The sequence below is a fragment of the Cherax quadricarinatus genome, chromosome 54, assembly GCF_038502225.1.
Source record: "Cherax quadricarinatus isolate ZL_2023a chromosome 54, ASM3850222v1, whole genome shotgun sequence".
Lineage (NCBI taxonomy): Eukaryota > Metazoa > Arthropoda > Malacostraca > Decapoda > Parastacidae > Cherax > Cherax quadricarinatus.
In genome coordinates, this window is record NC_091345.1 from 16,584,907 (window position 1) to 16,605,537 (window position 20,631).

At 40.1% G+C, this 20,631-nt stretch overlaps 1 protein-coding gene across 3 annotated transcripts in view; it reads right to left on the reverse strand.

The window, feature by feature from the left end:
- Positions 1-20,631, reverse strand: part of LOC128699152 (gametogenetin-binding protein 2) — a 100,169-nt gene that overhangs the window by 15,765 nt on the left and 63,773 nt on the right. For all 3 annotated transcript variants that reach the window (XM_070096657.1, XM_070096656.1, XM_070096658.1), the window contains 2 exons: positions 11,257-11,409; positions 7,431-7,535 (listed from right to left, as the gene is read on the reverse strand). In XM_070096657.1, the coding sequence (XP_069952758.1) occupies positions 7,431-7,535; positions 11,257-11,409 (258 nt within the window). The remainder of the gene's footprint in view (positions 1-7,430; positions 7,536-11,256; positions 11,410-20,631) is intronic.

A 20,631-nucleotide genomic window follows, 5' to 3' on the forward strand; every position in this document is an offset into this window, starting at 1 on the left:
TCCCGAACGTGTCCACTCGGCACCCTGAGCAGGCCCAGCCAGTCACCCCATCTACCAGCCAGTGTGCCACTGTTTACAAGCCACTGAAGATAGTTCCACGCGTACATGCGATATATTTTGTATTATTTCATTGTTTTTAGTGCTTGTAACTGCTAAATAAGCCACCATGGGCCCAAAGAAAGCTTCTAGTGCCAACCCTGTGGCAAAAAGGGTGAAGTGTACTATCGAATTGAAAAAGGAGATAATAGAAAAGTACGAGAGTTGAGTGTGTATCTTGGAGTCGGAAAAGTTATACGACAAACCCCATTCAACCATCACTATCTTGCACAACAAAAAGGCAATCAAGGAAGCTGTTGTTGCAAAAGGTGCAAGTGTGATTACAAAACAGAGATCGCAAATACTCGAAGATGTGGAGAGACCGTTGTTGGTGTGGATAAACGAGAAACAATTATCAGGAGATGGTGTTTCACAGTCAATCAAATGTGAAAAGGCAAGGTAGTTGCATGAGGATCTCGTTAAGAAAATGCCTCCAAATAGTGCTGCTGTTGATGAATTTAAGACAAGCAAAGGCTGGTTTGAGAGATTTAAGAATCGTAGTGGCATACACAGTGTGATAAGGCATGGTGAGGCTGCCAGTTCTGACAAAAAAGCAACTGAAAAATATGTGCAGGACTTGAAGGAGTACATAGACACTGAAAAATTAAAACCCCAACAAGTGTTTAACTGTGACGAAACAGGCCTGTTTTGGAAGAAAATGCCAAACAGGACCTACATTACTCAGGAGGAAAAAGCACTCCCAGGACACAAGCCTATGAAAGACAGACTAACTCTAATGTTGTGTAGTAATGCTAGTGGGGATTGCAAAGTGAAGCCTTTACTCGTGTATCACTCTGAAACTCCTAGTGTGTTCAAGAAAAACAGTACTGTCAAGACTAAATTGTGTGTGATGTGGAGAGCAAACAGTAAGGCATGGGTCACTAGAGACATGTTTACTGACTGGTTCTATGACATGTTTGGCCCCACTGTGAAACAGTACCTCCTGGAAAATAAATTGGAACTCAAGTGCCTCCTGGTAATGGACAATGCTCCTACTCATCCACACGACTTGCAAGAGCAAATTGTGGGAGAGTTGAGCTTCATCAAAGTGAAGTTCTTGCCTCCTAATACCACTCCTCTCCTCCAGCCCATGGACCAGCAGGTCATTTCAAATTTCAAAAAACTGTACACCAAAGCAGTGTTTCAAAAGTGCTTTGAAGTGACCTCAGACACTGAATTGACCCTAAGAGAGTTCTGGAAAGATCACTTCAGTATCCTCAGTTGTTATTTTTTTTATTATCACACCGGCCGATTCCCACCAAGGCAGGGTGGCCCGAAAAAGAAAAACTTTCACCATCATTCACTCCATCACTGTCTTGCCAGAAGGGTGCTTTACACTACAGTTTTTAAACTGCAACATTAACACCCCTCCTTCAGAGTGCAGGCACTGTACTTCCCATCTCCAGGACTCAAGTCCGGCCTGCCGGTTTCCCTGAATCCCTTCATAAATGTTACTTTGCTCACACTCCAACAGCACGTCAAGTATTAAAAACCATTTGTCTCCATTCACTCCTATCAAACACGCTCACGCATGCCTGCTGGAAGTCCAAGCCCCTCGCACACAAAACCTCCTTTACCCCCTCCCTCCAACCCTTCCTAGGCCGACCCCTACCCCGCCTTCCTTCCACTACAGACTGATACACTCTTGAAGTCATTCTGTTTCGCTCCATTCTCTCTACATGTCCGAACCACCTCAACAACCCTTCCTCAGCCCTCTGGACAACAGTTTTGGTAATCCCGCACCTCCTCCTAACTTCCAAACTACGAATTCTCTGCATTATATTCACACCACACATTGCCCTCAGACATGACATCTCCACTGCCTCCAGCCTTCTCCTCGCTGCAACATTCATCACCCACGCTTCACACCCATATAAGAGCGTTGGTAAAACTATACTCTCATACATTCCCCTCTTTGCCTCCAAGGACAAAGTTCTTTGTCTCCACAGACTCCTAAGTGCACCACTCACTCTTTTTCCCTCATCAATTCTATGATTCACCTCATCTTTCATAGACCCATCCGCTGACACGTCCACTCCCAAATATCTGAATACGTTCACCTCCTCCATACTCTCTCCCTCCAATCTGATATTCAATCTTTCATCACCTAATCTTTTTGTTATCCTCATAACCTAGTGTCATCGGCAAAGAGCAGCTGTGACAACTCCCACTTTGTGTGTGATTCTTTATCTTTTAACTCCACGCCTCTTGCCAAGACCCTCGCATTTACTTCTCTTACAACCCCATCTATAAATATATTAAACAACCACGGTGACATCACACATCCTTGTCTAAGGCCTACTTTTTATAGGTAAAGCTTGGGAGGAAGTGACTTGCAGGACTTTGAACTCTGCTTAGAGGAAATTGTGGCCACAATGTGTACAAGAGAGGGATTTTGAAGAGTGTGGGGCTGACCCTAAGAAGCCTATGCCAGTTGTGGAATCTATTGTGGCATTGGGGAAGTCCATGGGGTTGGAGGTTAGTGGTGAGGATGTGGAAGCGTTGGTGGAGGACGACGATGAAGAGCTAACCACTACAGAGCTGCAAGAGCTTCATGTGCAACAGCAACAGACCAAAGCTCAGAGATTTCCTTCAGAGGAAGAAAAGAGATGGAGGAAGTTGCCTTCGTCAAAGATTAAGGAATTGTGTATAATGTTTACAAAGGTGCAAGCATTTATGGATGAATATTATCCTGACACAGCTGTTGCAAGCTGTATTGGCAACTTGTACAATGACACTCTTATGGCCCATTTTAGGGAAATCTTAAAGGGATGTGAGAAACAGCTCTCTGGACAGATATTTGTGTGACAGGGGTCCAGTGACTCTCAAGCTGGTCCTAGTGGCATTAAAAAACAAAGAAGGGAGGTAACCCCAGAAAAGGGCTTGTTACCTGAAGTCTTTATGGAAGGAGATTCCCCTTCCAAACAATAGAACACCTGCATCATCTGCCCTCCTACCATCTCATCACTCATCAACAATTCCACAATAAAGGTAAGTGTCATTTCAGTAATGTTTATTGTGCATGTAACATAGTGTTCTGTGTAGGGAAATGTATATTTCATGTAAAAAAAAAATATTTTGTTTAATACTTTTGGGTGTCTGGAACAGATTAATTGGATTTCCATTATTTCTTATGGGGAAAATTAATTCGGTTAAAAGCTAAATCGGTTAAAGCCTAGCTCTCTGGAACAGACTAAAGGCGTTAACTGAGGGTCGAGTGTATTTCAATGATCATACTAGAATTCATCAGAGTACATGTACAGTGGACCCCCGGTTTGCGATATTAATCCATTCCTGAGAGCTCATCATTAACCAAAATTATCGCAAACTGAATCAATTTTCCCCATAAGAAATAATGGAAATCCGTGCAAGACACCCAAAAGTATGAAAAAAAAAAATTTTACCACATGAAATTTTAATACACACAAACTGACACTTACCTTTATTGAAGATCTGGCGATGACTGATGGGATGGGAGGAGGGGAGAGTGTTGATGGTTTTAGTGTTTAGAAGGGGAATCCCCTTCCATTAGGACTTGAGGTAGCAAGTCCTTTTCTGGGGTTACTTCCCTTCTTCTTTTAATGCCACTAGACCAGCTTGAGAGTCACCGGACTTCTGTCGCACAACATATCTGTCCATAGAGGCCTGTACCTCTCGTTCCTTTATGACTTTCCTAAAGTGGTTCACAACATTGTCATTGTAATAGTCACCAGCACGGCTTGCAATAGCTGTATGAAGGTGATTTTCATCCATAAAGGTTTGCACTTCAAGCCACTTTACACACATTTCCTTGGTATAAACCTTGGTAATAAATACCGACAAGTTGGTTTAGGAAGACACGTAAGCAAACACTATAACATATTTATTAGAAAATGTTTCGGTCCTGGGACCTTGATCACTTGTGATCAAGTGATCAAGGTCCCAGGACCGAAACGTTTTCTAATAAATATGTTATAGTGTTTGCTTACGTGTCTTTCTAAACCAACACATTTCCTTAATCTTTGAAGTAGGCAACTTCTTCAATTTCTCTCTCCCCTCCTCCGAAGCAGTTTCCTCAGGTCTGGCCTCTTGCTGTTGAAGATGGTCTAGCAGCTCATCAGTGGTTAGTTCGTCATTGTCCTCCTCCACCAACTCTTCCACATCCTCCCCACTAACCTCCAACCCCAAGGACTTCCCCAATGCCACAATGGATTCCTCAACTAGCATACACTTCTCAGGGTTAGCCTCAAATCCTTCAAAATCCCTTTTGTCTACACATTCTGGCCACAGCTTTTTCCAAGCAGAGTTCAAGGTCTTCTTAGTCACTTCCTCCCAAGCCTTACCTATAAGGTTTATACAATTGAGGATATTAAAGTGATCCTTCCAAAACTCTTTTAGAGTCAATCGAGTGTCTGTGGTCACTTCAAAGCACTTTTGAAACATAGTTTTTGTGTAAAGTTTCTTGAAGTTGAAAATGACCTGCTGGTCTATGGGCTGCAGGAGAGGAGTGGTATTAGGAGGCAAAAACTTGACCTTAATGAAGCTCATGTCCTTAGAAAGTCGCTCTGCCAAGTCTGAAGGATGACCAGGGGCATTGTCTAATACCAGGAGGCACTTAAGGTCTAATTTCTTTTCAATTAGGTAATTTTTCACAGTGGGGGCAAATGCATGGTGTAACCAGTCATAGAAAAAGTCCCTAGTGACTCATGCCTTACTGTTTGCCCTCCACAGCACACACAAATTAGCCTTGAGGACATTCTTTTGCCTGAATGCTCTGGGAGTTTCTGAGTGATACACCAATAAAGGCTTCACTTTGCAATCACCACTAGCCTTAGTACAGAATAAAAGAGTAAGCCTGTCTTTCATAGGCTTATATCCTGGGAGTGCCTTTTCCTCCTGAGTAATGTAGCACAAATGACCCGCACATAAAAGAGAAAAGCTTACAACGACATTTCGGTCCGACTTGGACCATTGACAAAGTCACACTTTGTCAATGGTCCAAGTCGGACCGAAACGTCGTCGTAAGCTTCTCTCTTTTATGTGCGGGTCATTTGTGTATCGTTCCAGTCACGGTATTGTGCCTTTTTTGTTATTTGAGTAATGTAGATCCTGCTTGACAATTTCTTCCAAAACAGACCTATTTCATCGCAATTAAACACTTGTTCAGGTTTCAAGTCTTCACTGTCTATGTAATCCTTGAATTCCTTCACATATGTTTCAGCTGCTTTTTGGTCCGAACTGACAGCCTCACCATGCCTAATCACACTATGTATGCCACTACGAATCTTAAATCTTTCAAACCAACCTTTGCTGGCCTTAAATTCACTCACATCAGCACTAGTTGCAGGCAATTTCTTTACCAAATCGTCATGCAACTCCCTAGCCTTTTCACAAATGATCGCTTGAGAGATGCTATCTCCTGCTATCTGTTTTTTATTTATCCACACCAATAACAGTCTCTCAACATCTTCTAACACTTGCGGTTGCTGTTTCGTAATCACAGTTGCACCTTTTGCAACAACAGCTTCCTTGATTGCCGTTTTCCTGGCCACTATAGTAACGATGGTTAATTGGTGTTTACTATACAACCTGGCCAGCTCCGACACACACACTCCACTCTCGTACTTTTCAATTATCTCTTCCTTCATTTCAATAGTTATTAGCACCCTTTTTCTCGAAGGGTTGGCACTAGAAGCTTTCTTGGGGCCCATGGTGACTTATTTTGCAGAAACAAGCAGCAAATACACTGTGATAATATGGAATGTACCGAATGTATGCTTAGATGTGCGCACACTGGCAGTTCAGGCCACATGTGGACGCATCTCAGACGAATCGCATATACCGGGTTTTTTAACGCGAACCAAGGCAAAATTTTTGCATTAAAATATATCGTATACCGGATTTAGCGTATGCCGATGCCTTCGTATACCGGGGGTCCACTGTATTGGAAAAATGACAAAGATTTGAAGGAATATAAAAAACTTACGTAGTATTCTGAAAGTGACTCTTAAAAGTTTTAGCAAGTGTCAAAATATGTTCTCCATGGGGAAATGAAACAGAATTCTTCCTCTGTAAGCCATCCGTGTCGTAAGAGGCGACTAAAATGCTGGGAGCAAGGGGTTACTAACCCCTTCTCCTGTATATATTGCTAAAGTTAAAAAGAGAAACTCTTGTTTTTCTTTTTGGGCCACTCTGCCTCAGTGGGATACGGCATGTTTGTTGAAAGAAGAAAAATTATCTGTAGACCTACTAACAAAGAAGTCTATGCTGTTGTACATGAATGATTTAGCCAATGCCACAGTGAAAGTATGCCTCTCTGGAATAATTTTTTGTGATAAGGTTAGGCATTTTCAAAGAACTGAACATCCAAAATCAGTGAAATATTCCAATGGATGGCTGGGCAGGTTTCAGTAATGCCATTATATTTGGTAGGTAAAAAATGTGCAGAAAAAAGAGAAGAGAAAGGCTATTTGGCTGATTTTGCTCATTTGATATTGGCACAATTTAACTGCTAAGCAAATCAATAATTTAACTGCTAACCAAATCAATAATGCAGATAAAATAAGATTAATATGAAAACACTGTACAGCATACTCTTTCTTTTTTTTTTTTTAAAAAAACCAGTCATATCCCACCAAAGCAGGGTGACCCAAAAAGAAAAACAAAAGTCTTTCTCTTTAAATTTAGTAATTTATACAGGAGAAGGGGGTTACTAGCCCCTTACTCCCAGCATTTTAGTTGCCTTATGACATGCATGGCTTATGGAAGAAGAATTCTTTTCCACTTCCCCATGTTTTTAGTGATGAAAAACCAATAACTAAGATAAAAGATATAGAGTAGCTAGCTATCTTGAGCTTTGCAAATGTAGCTGGTAAAGACATGTAGACTGCACTGGAAAAAGTACCCACCCCCACACACTCAAAAAGAATAAAATTGTTGTCAGATATTTAAAAGTCCAACAAGAGGGCATAGACTACATGACTACAACACTCTATCATCTACAAATCACATCACTTTAACATAGGTAGGTGAATAATGTTTTTGTAACAAATAATTTTAGCAGGTGAATAATATATGTCTAGCAAATAATTAATTTTAGTAGGTGAAGGATATATAACACTATCTTTTTTATATTAATTCTTTTAACACAGCTATTTTCCACCAAAGAAAGGTGACTCAAAGAAGGAAGTATATTTGTAATTAATCAATCTGCCTTTCCTGAAGTGTGTGGACATCACAATTCAAATGTCCCTGCAAATCACAACCACACAGAGCATTCACTTTATTGCAGTGGCATAATAGGAAGACTATAAACTCTGATAATGCTTTTACTTCCCTTAACTTGCGTAGCTTACCTGTTTGTTGGTGGCATTGATGAGGGTTGCACGCTGGCTTGAGCATGGTGATGAAGACATGTTTAGTTCACACTCCCGACATCCTCCTCCTTCCTCATCCTCACACTGAAAAAATTACTCTTTCATAACTCTCTACTCACACACATACATTGAAAAACAGTGAACTAATAGATGAAATCAATTTTGCCAAAAAATATCTATATTACCCCAATAGAATTTTACAATTAACATAAATAGCTTTACAATAATACTTATTATCATGCATGTAACAAGTAATGCAAATTGATTACAGCCAATTATAGCTGATTCAGACAAAAACACAAGACAAAGTTAAAAATAATTAGAAATACATATATTTACAATAACAAATTGTGTAGGCAGTACTGTAGTTCAATCAGGCAGTCACACACAAACCATCTCAGTCATGTGTGGTTCCAATGAATCAGTGCCTAGAGCTATTTACATAATTTGTTAGTTTATTATTTTTTTGTTTTTCAACAAACTGGCCGTATCCCACCAAGGCAGGGTGATCTAAAGAAAAATGTAAGTTTTTCTTTTTAATTTTAGTAATTCACACAGGAGAAGGAGTTATTTGCCCCTTGCTCCCAGCATTTTAATTGCCTCTTAGGACACACATGACTTACAGAGGAAGAATTCTGTTCCACTTTCCATGGAGAATTATCATTATGTTGAAAAACAAGCATAACAAGCATTTACAGTAGGGCCCCACTTATACGGCAGGTTAGGTTCCAGGTTACTGCTGGAAAGCAGACATCGCCGGAAAGCAGAACGCCATTTCTTCCACTTATAAATGCATATAAATGCCAGATAACAAGTTCATACTAACAAATATTAAGTTAGCAATAGAACTAGGCATTAAAAAAACAATAAAAAGTAAAATACACACACAGTACACTCATTATTTAGCTCAAAATATTTGAAGTCTTAATGCAGGGCAAAAAGGTAAGTAGTATTTACTGTGAGAGTTAGGTGTGGCAGCCCTCCTGGCCACCCCACCCACACATAATATACTACAATGATGCTTAACGCTCACTAGAGTGATAAAATGCATATACAGTACACTCATTACTTACCTTAAAATATTTGTAGTCTTAATGTAGGGTAAAAGGTGAAAAGTATTTATTCGCAGAAACTCGTGTGGTAGGTAGGGTAGTGTAGGGAAGCCAGCCTGGCCACCCCACCCACTATGTAAACAAACAGACAATGCGTCTGGTTAAGGTTCATAAACATTCATACAAAGACCTTACATTGTGTACAAGTTGTCTCCACAGTGGTATAGTAGAATAAATAAAGACCAACACATCCATTCTCATGCTCTGATGAATTATTATTATTACAAATTATTAAAAATTATTATTAAAGTTTTTTTTTATTTTTTTTATTATCACACTGGCCGATTCCCACCAAGGCAGGGTGGCCCGAAAAAGAAAAACTTTCACCATCATTCACTCCATCACTGTCTTGCCAGAAGGGTGCTTTACACTACAGTTTTTAAACTGCAACATTAACACCCCTCCTTCAGAGTGCAGGCACTGTACTTCCCATCTCCAGGACTCAAGTCCGGCCTGCCGGTTTCCCTGAACCCCTTCATAAATGTTACTTTGCTCACACTCCAACAGCACGTCAAGTATTAAAAACCATTTGTCTCCATTCACTCCTATCAAACACGCTCACGCATGCCTGCTGGAAGTCCAAGCCCCTCGCACACAAAACCTCCTTTACCCCCTCCCTCCAACGTTTCCTAGGCCGACCCCTACCCCGCCTTCCTTCCACTACAGACTGATACACTCTTGAAGTCATTCTGTTTCGCTCCATTCTCTCTACATGTCCGAACCACCTCAACAACCCTTCCTCAGCCCTCTGGACAACAGTTTTGGTAATCCCGCACCTCCTCCTAACTTCCAAACTACGAATTCTCTGCATTATATTCACACCACACATTGCCCTCAGACATGACATCTCCACTGCCTCCAGCCTTCTCCTCGCTGCAACATTCATCACCCATGCTTCACACCCATATAAGAGCGTTGGTAAAACTATACTCTCATACATTCCTCTCTTTGCCTCCAAGGACAAAGTTCTTTGTCTCCACAGACTCCTAAGTGCACCACTCACCCTTTTCCCCTCATCAATTCTATGATTCACTTCATCTTTCATAGACCCATCCGCTGACACGTCCACTCCCAAATATCTGAATACATTCACCTCCTCCATACTCTCTCCCTCCAATCTGATATCCAATCTTTCATCACCTAATCTTTTTGTTATCCTCATAACGGACATAACCTTACTCTTTCCTGTATTCACCTTTAATTTTCTTCTTTTGCACACCCTACCAAATTCATCCACCAATCTCTGCAACTTCTCTTCAGAATCTCCCAAGAGCACAGTGTCATCAGCAAAGAGCAACTGTCACAACTCCCACTTTATGTGTGATTCTTTATCTTTTAACTCCACGCCTCTTGCCAAGACCCTCGCATTCACTTCTCTTACAACCCCATCTATAAATATATTAAACAACCACGGTGACATCACACATCCTTGTCTAAGGCCTACTTTTACTAGGAAATAATTTCCCTCTTTCCTACATACTCTAACTTGAGCCTCACTATCCTCGTAAAAACTCTTCACTGCTTTCAGTAACCTACCTCCTACACCATACACCTGCAACATCTGCCACATTGCCCCCCTATCCACCCTGTCATACGCCTTTTCCAAATCCATAAATGCCACAAAGACCTCTTTAGCCTTATCTAAATACTGTTCACTTATATGTTTCACTGTAAACACCTGGTCCACACACCCCCTACCTTTCCTAAAGCCTCCTTGTTCATCTGCTATCCTATTCTCCGTCTTACTCTTAATTCTTTCAATAATAACTCTACCATACACTTTACCAGGTATACTCAACAGACTTATCCCCCTATAATTTTTGCACTATTAAAGTTACTATTATTATTATAATCACAAAAAAGAAGCATTAAATCCACAAAGGTCGTGAATTGCTATATATAGAGTAAAGGCATACAAAAGGAATATTTATTTACAGTTATCCTCCAGTGTTTGACTAGAGAAAACGTAATTCTTCCGACACTCCTACAAAGCCGCTTTGTAAACAAATCTCATATTTATGTCAATTTTTACTTTGTGGGTAGATGTACGTATAATGTTTATATGCTATGTAACATGTTTCTTATTTAATTTTGAAGAAAACATAGATGGATTCATGAAAATGTCTATATTAGCGTAATATAAGATGGGACCATTCCTACTACTCCCAGAGAGATTATTATTACATAGTATTACTATGGCGTCATGAGTAGAGAGACTCTTAGTGATTTTAATGTGTACCTTCATGCCAGCACAGTGTGTAAGTATATTTAGGTACAGGTACACATGAGTATAATTATCAGAGTACATATAAAATATGCAATAACTTTAAAACACTTGAAATTTTTGAAAGTTTCCAGACATAATAGATGCGCTCAGAAGAATGTAAACAAACCGAGTGGGGGCATGCCATATTTGAAAGACCGCTTGCCGTATAGGAAATTTTGGTCATAATTTGAAATCGCCATATTAGCAGAACGCCGTACGGAGAAACGCTGTAAAGTGGGGCCTTACTGTAAACCCTTATAGGTTATACAGCATATTACTTTTACAACTGGGGGAAATTCTCATTTTATTTATACATATTAAGTAGTTTTTCTAGCCTGACCCAATACTACTGCTACATAACAACCTTGATAAAAGACTTAAGAAGAATATTAAATATTTTGCATATTATACTGGTAATTATACTCACAAGGCACGTATTCTCCTTTCCCTCCTCACTTTTCTTGCTCTTCTTTTTCTTCTTCTTCTTTTCTTTCTTGGCTTTCTCTCTGAGTTCTTGTCTCTGCAACTCCTCACAGAGCATCTCAAACTTAGAAAAGCCTTGTTTATCTTCCACATACAGCTGGTGAAAATACACATGCCCTATGTAGAAGTATATTGACTCATGGCCTACGTCTAACAAGTTGTATAAAAATAAATAATACAAATGCATAAAACTGTTAAAGCAATATTTTTAGGCCATTTTTGAGAAACAAAAATATTTTTAATCTTAAAAATTCGCAGCCATATGCATAAACCTTGGGAATATACCTTGATTATTACTTTACCAAAAGTAGGCATTTGCAATGCTGCACCAGTGGATCTCATACAACAAAACCTTTCCCCATGATCATTTAATTTGTAACCCGGTGCTTAACCTACACATGGGACTTAAGACAATTTGAACAAAAAAAAAAAAAAAGCCATATATGCACAAAGGAGAGAAGAGGACCTTTTTTCTGATAAAAGTAGGCTTTATTTAAGAACATAAGAAAGAAGGAACACTGCAGCAGGCCTACTGGCCCATGAAAGGCAAATCCAATTCTCCTACCGGCTTAAACCTAGTCAGGTCAGGTCACGTTCACTTAAGGAAGGAGCATCGTATCTGGCCTAGTAGCACAAGCTAGTCAGGTCAAACTCACAATCACCCACACCCACTCATGTACTTATTTTTTTTTTTATTATCACACTGGCCGATTCCCACCAGGGCAGGGTGGCCCGAAAAAGAAAAACTTTCACCATCATTCACTCCATCACTGTCTTGCCAGAAGGGTGCTTTACACTACAGTTTTTAAACTGCAACATTAACACCCCTCCTTCAGAGTGCAGGCACTGTACTTCCCATCTCCAGGACTCAAGTCCGGCCTGCCGGTTTCCCTGAACCCCTTCATAAATGTTACTTTGCTCACACTCCAACAGCACGTCAAGTATTAAAAACCATTTGTCTCCATTCACTCCTATCAAACACACTCACGCATGCCTGCTGGAAGTCCAAGCCCCTCGCACACAAAACCTCCTTTACCCCCTCCCTCCAACCTTTCCTAGGCCGACCCCTACCCCGCCTTCCTTCCACTACAGACTGATACACTCTTGAAGTCACTCTGTTTCGCTCCATTCTCTCTACATGTCTGAACCACCTCAACAACCCTTCCTCAGCCCTCTGGACAACAGTTTTGGTAATCCCGCACCTCCTCCTAACTTCCAAACTACGAATTCTCTGCATTATATTCACACCACACATTGCCCTCAGACATGACATCTCCACTGCCTCCAGCCTTCTCCTCGCTGCAACATTCATCACCCATGCTTCACACCCATATAAGAGCGTTGGTAAAACTATACTCTCATACATTCCCCTCTTTGCCTCCAAGGACAAAGTTCTTTGTCTCCACAGACTCCTAAGTGCACCACTCACCCTTTTCCCCTCATCAATTCTATGATTCACCTCATCTTTCATAGACCCATCCACTGACACGTCCACTCCCAAATATCTGAATACATTCACCTCCTCCATACACTCTCCCTCCAATCTGATATCCAGTCTTTCATCACCTAATCTTTTTGTTATCCTCATAACCTTACTCTGTCCTGTATTCACTTTTAATTTTCTTCTTTTGCACACCCTACCAAATTCATCCACCAATCTCTGCAACTTCTCTTCAGAATCTCCCAAGAGCACAGTGTCATCAGCAAAGAGCAACTGTCACAACTCCCACTTTATGTGTGATTCTTTATCTTTTAACTCCACGCCTTTTGCCAAGACCTTCGAATTTACTTCTCTTACAACCCCATCTATAAATATATTAAACAACCATGGTGACATCACACATCCTTGTCTAAGGCCTACTTTTACTGGGAAATAATTTCCCTCTTTCCTACATACTCTAACTTGAGCCTCACTATCCTCGTAAAAACTCTTCACTGTTTTCAGTAACCTACCTCCTACACCATACACCTGCAACATCTGCCACATTGCCCCCCTATCCACCCTGTCATATGCCTTTTCCAAATCCATAAATGCCACAAAGACCTCTTTAGCCTTATCTAAATACTGTTCACTTATATGTTTCACTGTAAACACCTGGTCCACACCCCCCCTACCTTTCCTAAAGCCTCCTTGTTCATCTGCTATCCTATTCTCCGTCTTACTCTTAATTCTTTCAATAATAACTCTACCATACACTTTACCAGGTATACTCAACAGACTTATCCCCCTATAATTTTTGCACTCTCTTTTGTCCCCTTTTCCTTTATACAAAGGAACTATGCATGCTCTCTGCCAATCCCTAGGTACCTTACCCTCTTCCATACATTTATTAAATAATTGCACCAACCACTCCAAAACTATATCCCCACCTGCTTTTAACATTTCTATCTTTATCCCATCAATCCCGGCTGCCTTACCCCCTTTCATTTTACCTACTGCCTCACGAACTTCCCCCACACTCACAACTGGCTCTTCCTCACTCCTACAAGATGTTATTCCTCCTTGCCCTATACACGAAATCACAGCTTCCCTATCTTCATCAACATTTAACAATTCCTCAAAATATTCCCTCCATTTTCCCAATACCTCTAACTCTCCATTTAATAACTCTCCTCTTCTATTTTTAACTGACAAATCCATTTGTTCTCTAGGCTTCCTTAACTTGTTAATCTCACTCCAAAACTTTTTCTTATTTTCAACAAAATTTGTTGATAACATCTCACCCACTCTCTCATTTGCTCTCTTTTTACATTGCTTCACCACTCTCTTAACCTCTCTCTTTTTCTCCATATACTCTTCCCTCCTTGCATCACTTCTACTTTGTAAAAACTTCTCATATGCTAACTTTTTCTCCCTTACTACTCTCTTTACATCATTCCACCAATCGCTCCTCTTCCCTCCCGCACCCACTTTCCTGTAACCACAAACTTCTGCTGAACACTCTAACACAGTGGTTCCCAAACTGGGGGTAAATTACCCCCTGGGGGTAATTTAACCATTTTTGGGGGGTAATGGAGGGGTGACAGAAAAAAAGTTATGAATTCTGAAAATCAAGAAAACAATGCGGTACCCGGTATGAGGATTATTGTTAACTTTGTCTTAGTATATAAAGTTGTAAAATAAACCTATTATAAGTAAGTAATAAAGTTAAACCAAATAACAATAAACATCAAAAACTAATATACAGTATTAGAAAAGAAGAAATATATAGCTAAGTGTGTGGAAACCCAAAAGTATTTTGACAAGTATGCTTCAGGACAAAAGTCACTCAGTAGCCCAGATCGACCTGTCCAGTACGCGTCACTCACTTCCTGAGGCTGCCTCTATTTCACACTGTCAGTTTATCTGTGAGCATCAGCCGAGGTAGACATAAGCTGGTATGAAGCCAAGAATTCCTAAACTAGCTTCAAGTATGCAACTCCATCCATCCCACTGATGTTCTTGACATCTTTGGTAATAGTCATTAGAGATGCACAATGTTCAAATACAATAAATAAAAGAAAATATCTCAAGTGTTTTAATTTAGCCATATATATCAATAATAACAACATTTTGTGAAAGGGGTAACATGCTTTATGTGGCATGTTAAATTGGGTAACAAGCTGAAAAAGTTTGGGAACCACTGCAGTCTAACACTACATTTTTAAACCTACCCCATACCTCTTCGACCCCATTGCCTATGCTCTCATTAGCCCATCTATCCTCCAATAGCTGTTTATATCTTACCCTAACTGCCTCCTCTTTTAGTTTATAAACCTTCACCTCTCTCTTCCCTGATGCTTCTATTCTCCTTGTACCCCATCTACCTTTTACTCTCAGTGTAGCTACAACTAGAAAGTGATCTGATATATCTGTGGCCCCTCTATAAACATGTACATCCTGAAGTCTACTCAACAGTCTTTTATCTACCAATACATAATCCAACAAACTACTGTCATTTTGCCCTACATCATATCTTGTATACTTATTTATCCTCTTTTTCTTAAAATATGTATTACCTATAACTAAACCCCTTTCTATACAAAGTTCAATCAAAGGGTTCCCATTATCATTTACACATGGCACCCCAAACTTACCTACCACACCCTCTCTAAAAGTTTCTCCTACTTTAGCATTCAGGTCCCCTACCACAATTACTCTCACTTGGTTCAAAGGCTCTTATACATTCACTTAACATCTCCCAAAATCTCTCTCTCTCCTCTACATTCCTCTCTTCTCCAGGTGCATACACGCTTATTATGACCCACTTTTCACATCCAACCTTTACTTTAATCCACATAATTCTTGAATTTACACATTCATATTCTCTTTTCTCCTTCCATAACTGATCTTTCAACATTACTGCTACCCCTTCCTTTGCTCTAACTCTCTCAGATACTCCAGATTTAATCCCATTTATTTCCCCCCACCAAAACTCCCCTACCCCCTTCAGCTTTGTTTCGCTTAGGGCCAGGACATCCAACTTCTTTTCATTCATAACATCAGCAATCATCTGTTTCTTGTCATCCGCACTACATCCACGCACATTCAAGCATCCCAGTTTTATAAAGTTTTTCTTCTTCTCTTTTTTAGTAAATGTCTACAGGAGAAGGGGTTACTAGCCCATTGTTCCTGGCATTTTAGTCGCCTCACAAGACACGCATGGCTTATGGAGGAAAGATTCTTTTCCACTTCCCCATGGACAATAGAAGAAATAAAGAGGAGCAAGAGCTATTTAGAAAAAGGGAAAAAACCTAGATGTATGTATATATATATGCATGTGCGTGTCTGTGAAGTGTGACCAAAGTGTAAGTAGGAGTAGCAAGACATCCCTGTTATCTAGCGTGTTTATGAGACAGAAAAAGAAACCAGCAATCCTACCATCATGCAAAATAGTTACAGGTTTCTGTTTCACAGTCATCTGGCAGGACGGTAGTACTTCCCTGGGTGGTTGCTGTCTACCAACCTACTACCTACTCTTGTACTTATCTAACCAATTTTTAAAACTACACGTCTTAGCCTCTATGACAGTACTCGGGAGTTTGTTCCACTCATCCACAACTCTATTACCAAACCAGTGCTTTCCTATATCCTTCCTGAATCTGAATTTTTCCAGCTTAAAGCCATTGCTGCAAGTCCTGTCTAAGCTAGATATTTTTAGCACGCTATTTACATCCCCTTTATTCATTCCTGTTTTCCATTTATACACCTCAATCATATCCCCTCTAATTCTACGCCTTTCTAGAGAGTGCAGATTCAGGGCCCTCAGTCTATCCTCATAGGGAAGTTTCTGATACATGGGATCAACTTTGTCATCCTCCTTTGTAAGTTTTCCAGTGCATTTATATCCATTCTGTAATACGGTGACCAGAACTGCAGCATAATCTAAATGAGGCCTAACCAAAGATATACAGAGTTGAAGAACAACCTGAGGACTTCTATTATTTATACTTCTTAATATGAAGCCAAGGATTCTGTTATCTTTTTTGTGAAAAGTTATGCACTGTCGTCTTGGTTTCAGATTACTGCTAACCAGAACTCCTAAATCCTTTTCACGATTAAGATCTACATTATTTAGTTTATATGTGGCATGGCTATTTTCCTGTCCAACATTTAGAACTTAGCATTTTTCTATATTAAACTGCATCTGGCACTTCTCTGACAACTGCATCAGTCTATTCAAATCATCCTGGAGTGCTCTAATGTTCTCATTAAAATGAATTGGACAGCCTATTTTGGTGTCATCAGCAAATTTGCTTATGTTGCTATTTATTCCTTCATCTATGTCATTTATGTAAATTGTGAACAGCAAGGGGCCCAACTCTGACCCCTGTGGAACACTGCTCGTGACGTGCCCTCATTTTCATTTCTCCCCATTTATGCAAACTCTCTGCAGCCTATTTGTCAACCATGCCTCTACCCAGGAAAAAATTTCTCCTCCTATTCCATGTTTCCTCAAGTCTCTGATGTGGAACTCTATCGAAAGCCTTACTGAAGTCCATATACACAATATTATATTCAATACCATGATCTACCTCCTCAAATACCTTAGTGAAGAAAGTTAGTAAATTCAATTTATGCCTTTCAAGATGGCTACAAACTGCCTTGGCAATTATTGATTCCATAAATTTTCCCACTATGGAGGTAAAACTTACTGGTCTATAGTTCGAAGCTAAGGACCTGTTACCTGCCTTGTAAATAGGTATTACATTTGCCATTTTCCACTTGTCTGGCATTATGCCAGTTTGTAGTAATATATTGAAAAGATTAGCCAAAGGTTTGCTAAGTTCCTCTTTACATTCCTTTAAAACCCTTGCAAACAGTTCAACAGAGCCTGGGGATTTGTTAAGCTTTAATTTCTCTATTTGTCTGAGGACCACGTCACTAGTTACCCTGATCATGCATAGTTTATCATCATCTTGTTCTACATAATTTATTATTTCTGGAATTTTGCTAGTATCTTCCTGAGTAAAAAGTGAGAGGAAGTAAGTGCTGAAAAGTTCACATATTTCCTTATCACTGTCAGTGATCTGACCTGAGTTATTCTTAAGTGGGCCTATCTTACTTCTGTATAGCTGAAAGAACCATTTTGGGTTAGTCTTTGAATCCCTTGTGACTTTAGCCTCATAATCCCTTTTTGCTTTTCTTATTCCTTTTTTTATTTCTCCCTTTAACTGAATAGTATATTGATTTCTTAACTGCCCATCCCCTCCTTTGATATGCCTATATATGCCTCTCTTTTGACCAATGAGATGTTTTAATCTATTGTTTATCCATTTGGTATCATTTTTGTTAGATCTAATTTCCCTACTCGGAACAAAGTTATCTGGGAAGCTATAACTATGCTCTGAAAAAATGTTATATTGGCAACCAACATCTCCTACCTGACCCAGAGTTAGGTCATCCCAATTTAGCCCACCCAAGTAATTTCTCAGAACACATGAAGTCAGCCAAGCGAAAGTCTGGAACAGTGACTTGATTGCAGTTATCTGGGTAATTCCATGACATATTGAAACTAAGTGATTTGTGATTGCTTTCCCCAGGCTCATCATTAACCTCAAGACTATTAATTAGTGATTCTTTGTTGGCAAGAAACAAATCAAGCAGGTTGTTTCCTCTAGTTGGTTCTGTCACAAACTGTTTTAAAAAGCAATCTTGAACTCTATCAAGAAAGTCACTAGACTCGAGATTTCCCATCACATTGTTCCAATCTATTGGTCTAAAGTTAAAATCTCCCATTAACACAACATTTTCATATCTAGACGCCTTATGAATTACACCCCATAGCAGCTTACTACACTCCCTATCAAGGCTTGGGGCCTATAAATCACACTCAAAATTAATTCTAATCTTATATCTTGTCTAACACAATTTAAATTATCTCTGACACACATCGCCACTCCACCACCCTTCCTGTTGACCCTATCGGTGTGGAATAGTTTTTAACCCTGTATGTTGCATTCAGAAGGCATTTCCCCATCTTTCAAGTTAGACAAGGTCTCCGTTAAAGCAACAATATCTATATGGTTTGGTCATTTAGAGAGAATGGATCAAAGTAGAATGGCATGGAGAGCATATAAATCTGTAGGAGAAGGAAGGTGGGGTACGAATCGTCCTCGAAAAGGTTGGAGGGAGGGGGTAAAGGAGGTTTTGTGGGCGAGGGGCTTGGACTTCCAGCAAGCATGCGTGAGCGTGTTAGAGAGGAGTGAACATCAAAATGGTATACAATACCGACAGGTTGTTAGGTAAGACACATATGCAACAGTTAGACAACTGAACTTCTCCAGGCCGAGGGACTGACAACCTCAAATTCTACGACTACAAGGGTGATGGACTGATTACATCGTCTTCACATCTCTACTGTTCCTGCCTACTTTCTGTATTCGACTGAAGAAGCCTACTGTGTAGGCGAAACGTTTCGGAATAAAGTTGTCTAACTGTTGCATATGTGTCTTACCTAGAGAGGAGTGAATAGAGACGAATGGTATTTGGGACCTGATGAGCTGTTGGAGTGTGAGCAGGGTAATATTTAGTGAAGGGATTTAGGGAAACTGGTTATTTTTATATAGCCGGGCTCGAGTCCTGGAAATGGGAATTACAATGTCTGCACTTTAAAGGAGGGGTTTGGGACATTGGCAGTTTGGAGGGATATGCTGTGTATCTTTATACATATATGCTTCTAAGCTGTTGTATTCTAAGCACCTCTGCACAAACAGTGATTATGTGTGAGTGAGGTAAAAGTGTTGAATGATGAAAGTATTTTCTTTTTGGGGATTTTCTTTCTTTTTGGGTCACCCTGCCTCGGTGGGAGATGGTCGACTTGTTAAAAAAAAAAAATCTATATTACCTACACTTGCAAGTAACCTTAGCTCACCTCTCTCATTTCTTAGACTCCTACTACTTGTATAGTAAACCTTAAGGGAGTAGTCACTCGTTGCCCTCTACTAACTCTGTTGAACAATTACTTTGCTTTTACTAGCAACCTGATTTTGAATATTGTCTTTTAAACATATCCCTGAGGTATTCTGGTAATAACTGTTGTTTTCAACCCTAATACTGCAGCCTGACTGTTTCCCACAGACACTCATACCTCTATAATCTATCAGTTTAAAGTCCTAGACAAATCACCAATGACCTCCTCAATCGAATTAGCTAATGCAACCACTCCAGCCCCAGAGAGATGAACCCCATCCCTTTGCATACATATTATGCTTGTCATAAAATTTGTCCCAGTTATCAATGAATGGGATTGCAAGTTCCTTGCAGTACCTGTCTAGCCTGCCCTGGACATTCATTCATTGCCCACTCCCCTTCTAGGCAAGATGCTATACATGATTGGGACCCCTCCCTCAGACCTGACTACATCTATGGCTGATCTGCACTTATCCAGCAGTTCCTGTCTCCTGCCCTTCTCGATGTCATTTCCATCAGCACTAAGACAGATAATGGGCTTGTTCCCATTATCTGACATAATATTACCCAACCTGCTGACTATGTCACCAACACCAGCTCCTGGGAGGCATACCCTCTGTCTGACCTTCCTATCACCGTTACAAAAATCATGGTCCATATATCTTACCTGAGAGTCTCCCACAATCAGAATATTCTTACCTTGATTAGCAGGGGAGTCAGTGGTACCTTTAACCTCACTAACCACTGAAGTACACTCGTCCTGGAGAACGGAGAATCAATTTTCTACCTTCACATCTTCTCTATTTACCTTCCTTATCTTCCTTCTTCGTGAATTGTGAACCACTTGCCACTTAGAGCAGCTGACACTCTTCACCTCACTACTGATAAGCTATTCCTCCTTACCAGCTACAACCATCTCACACTCCC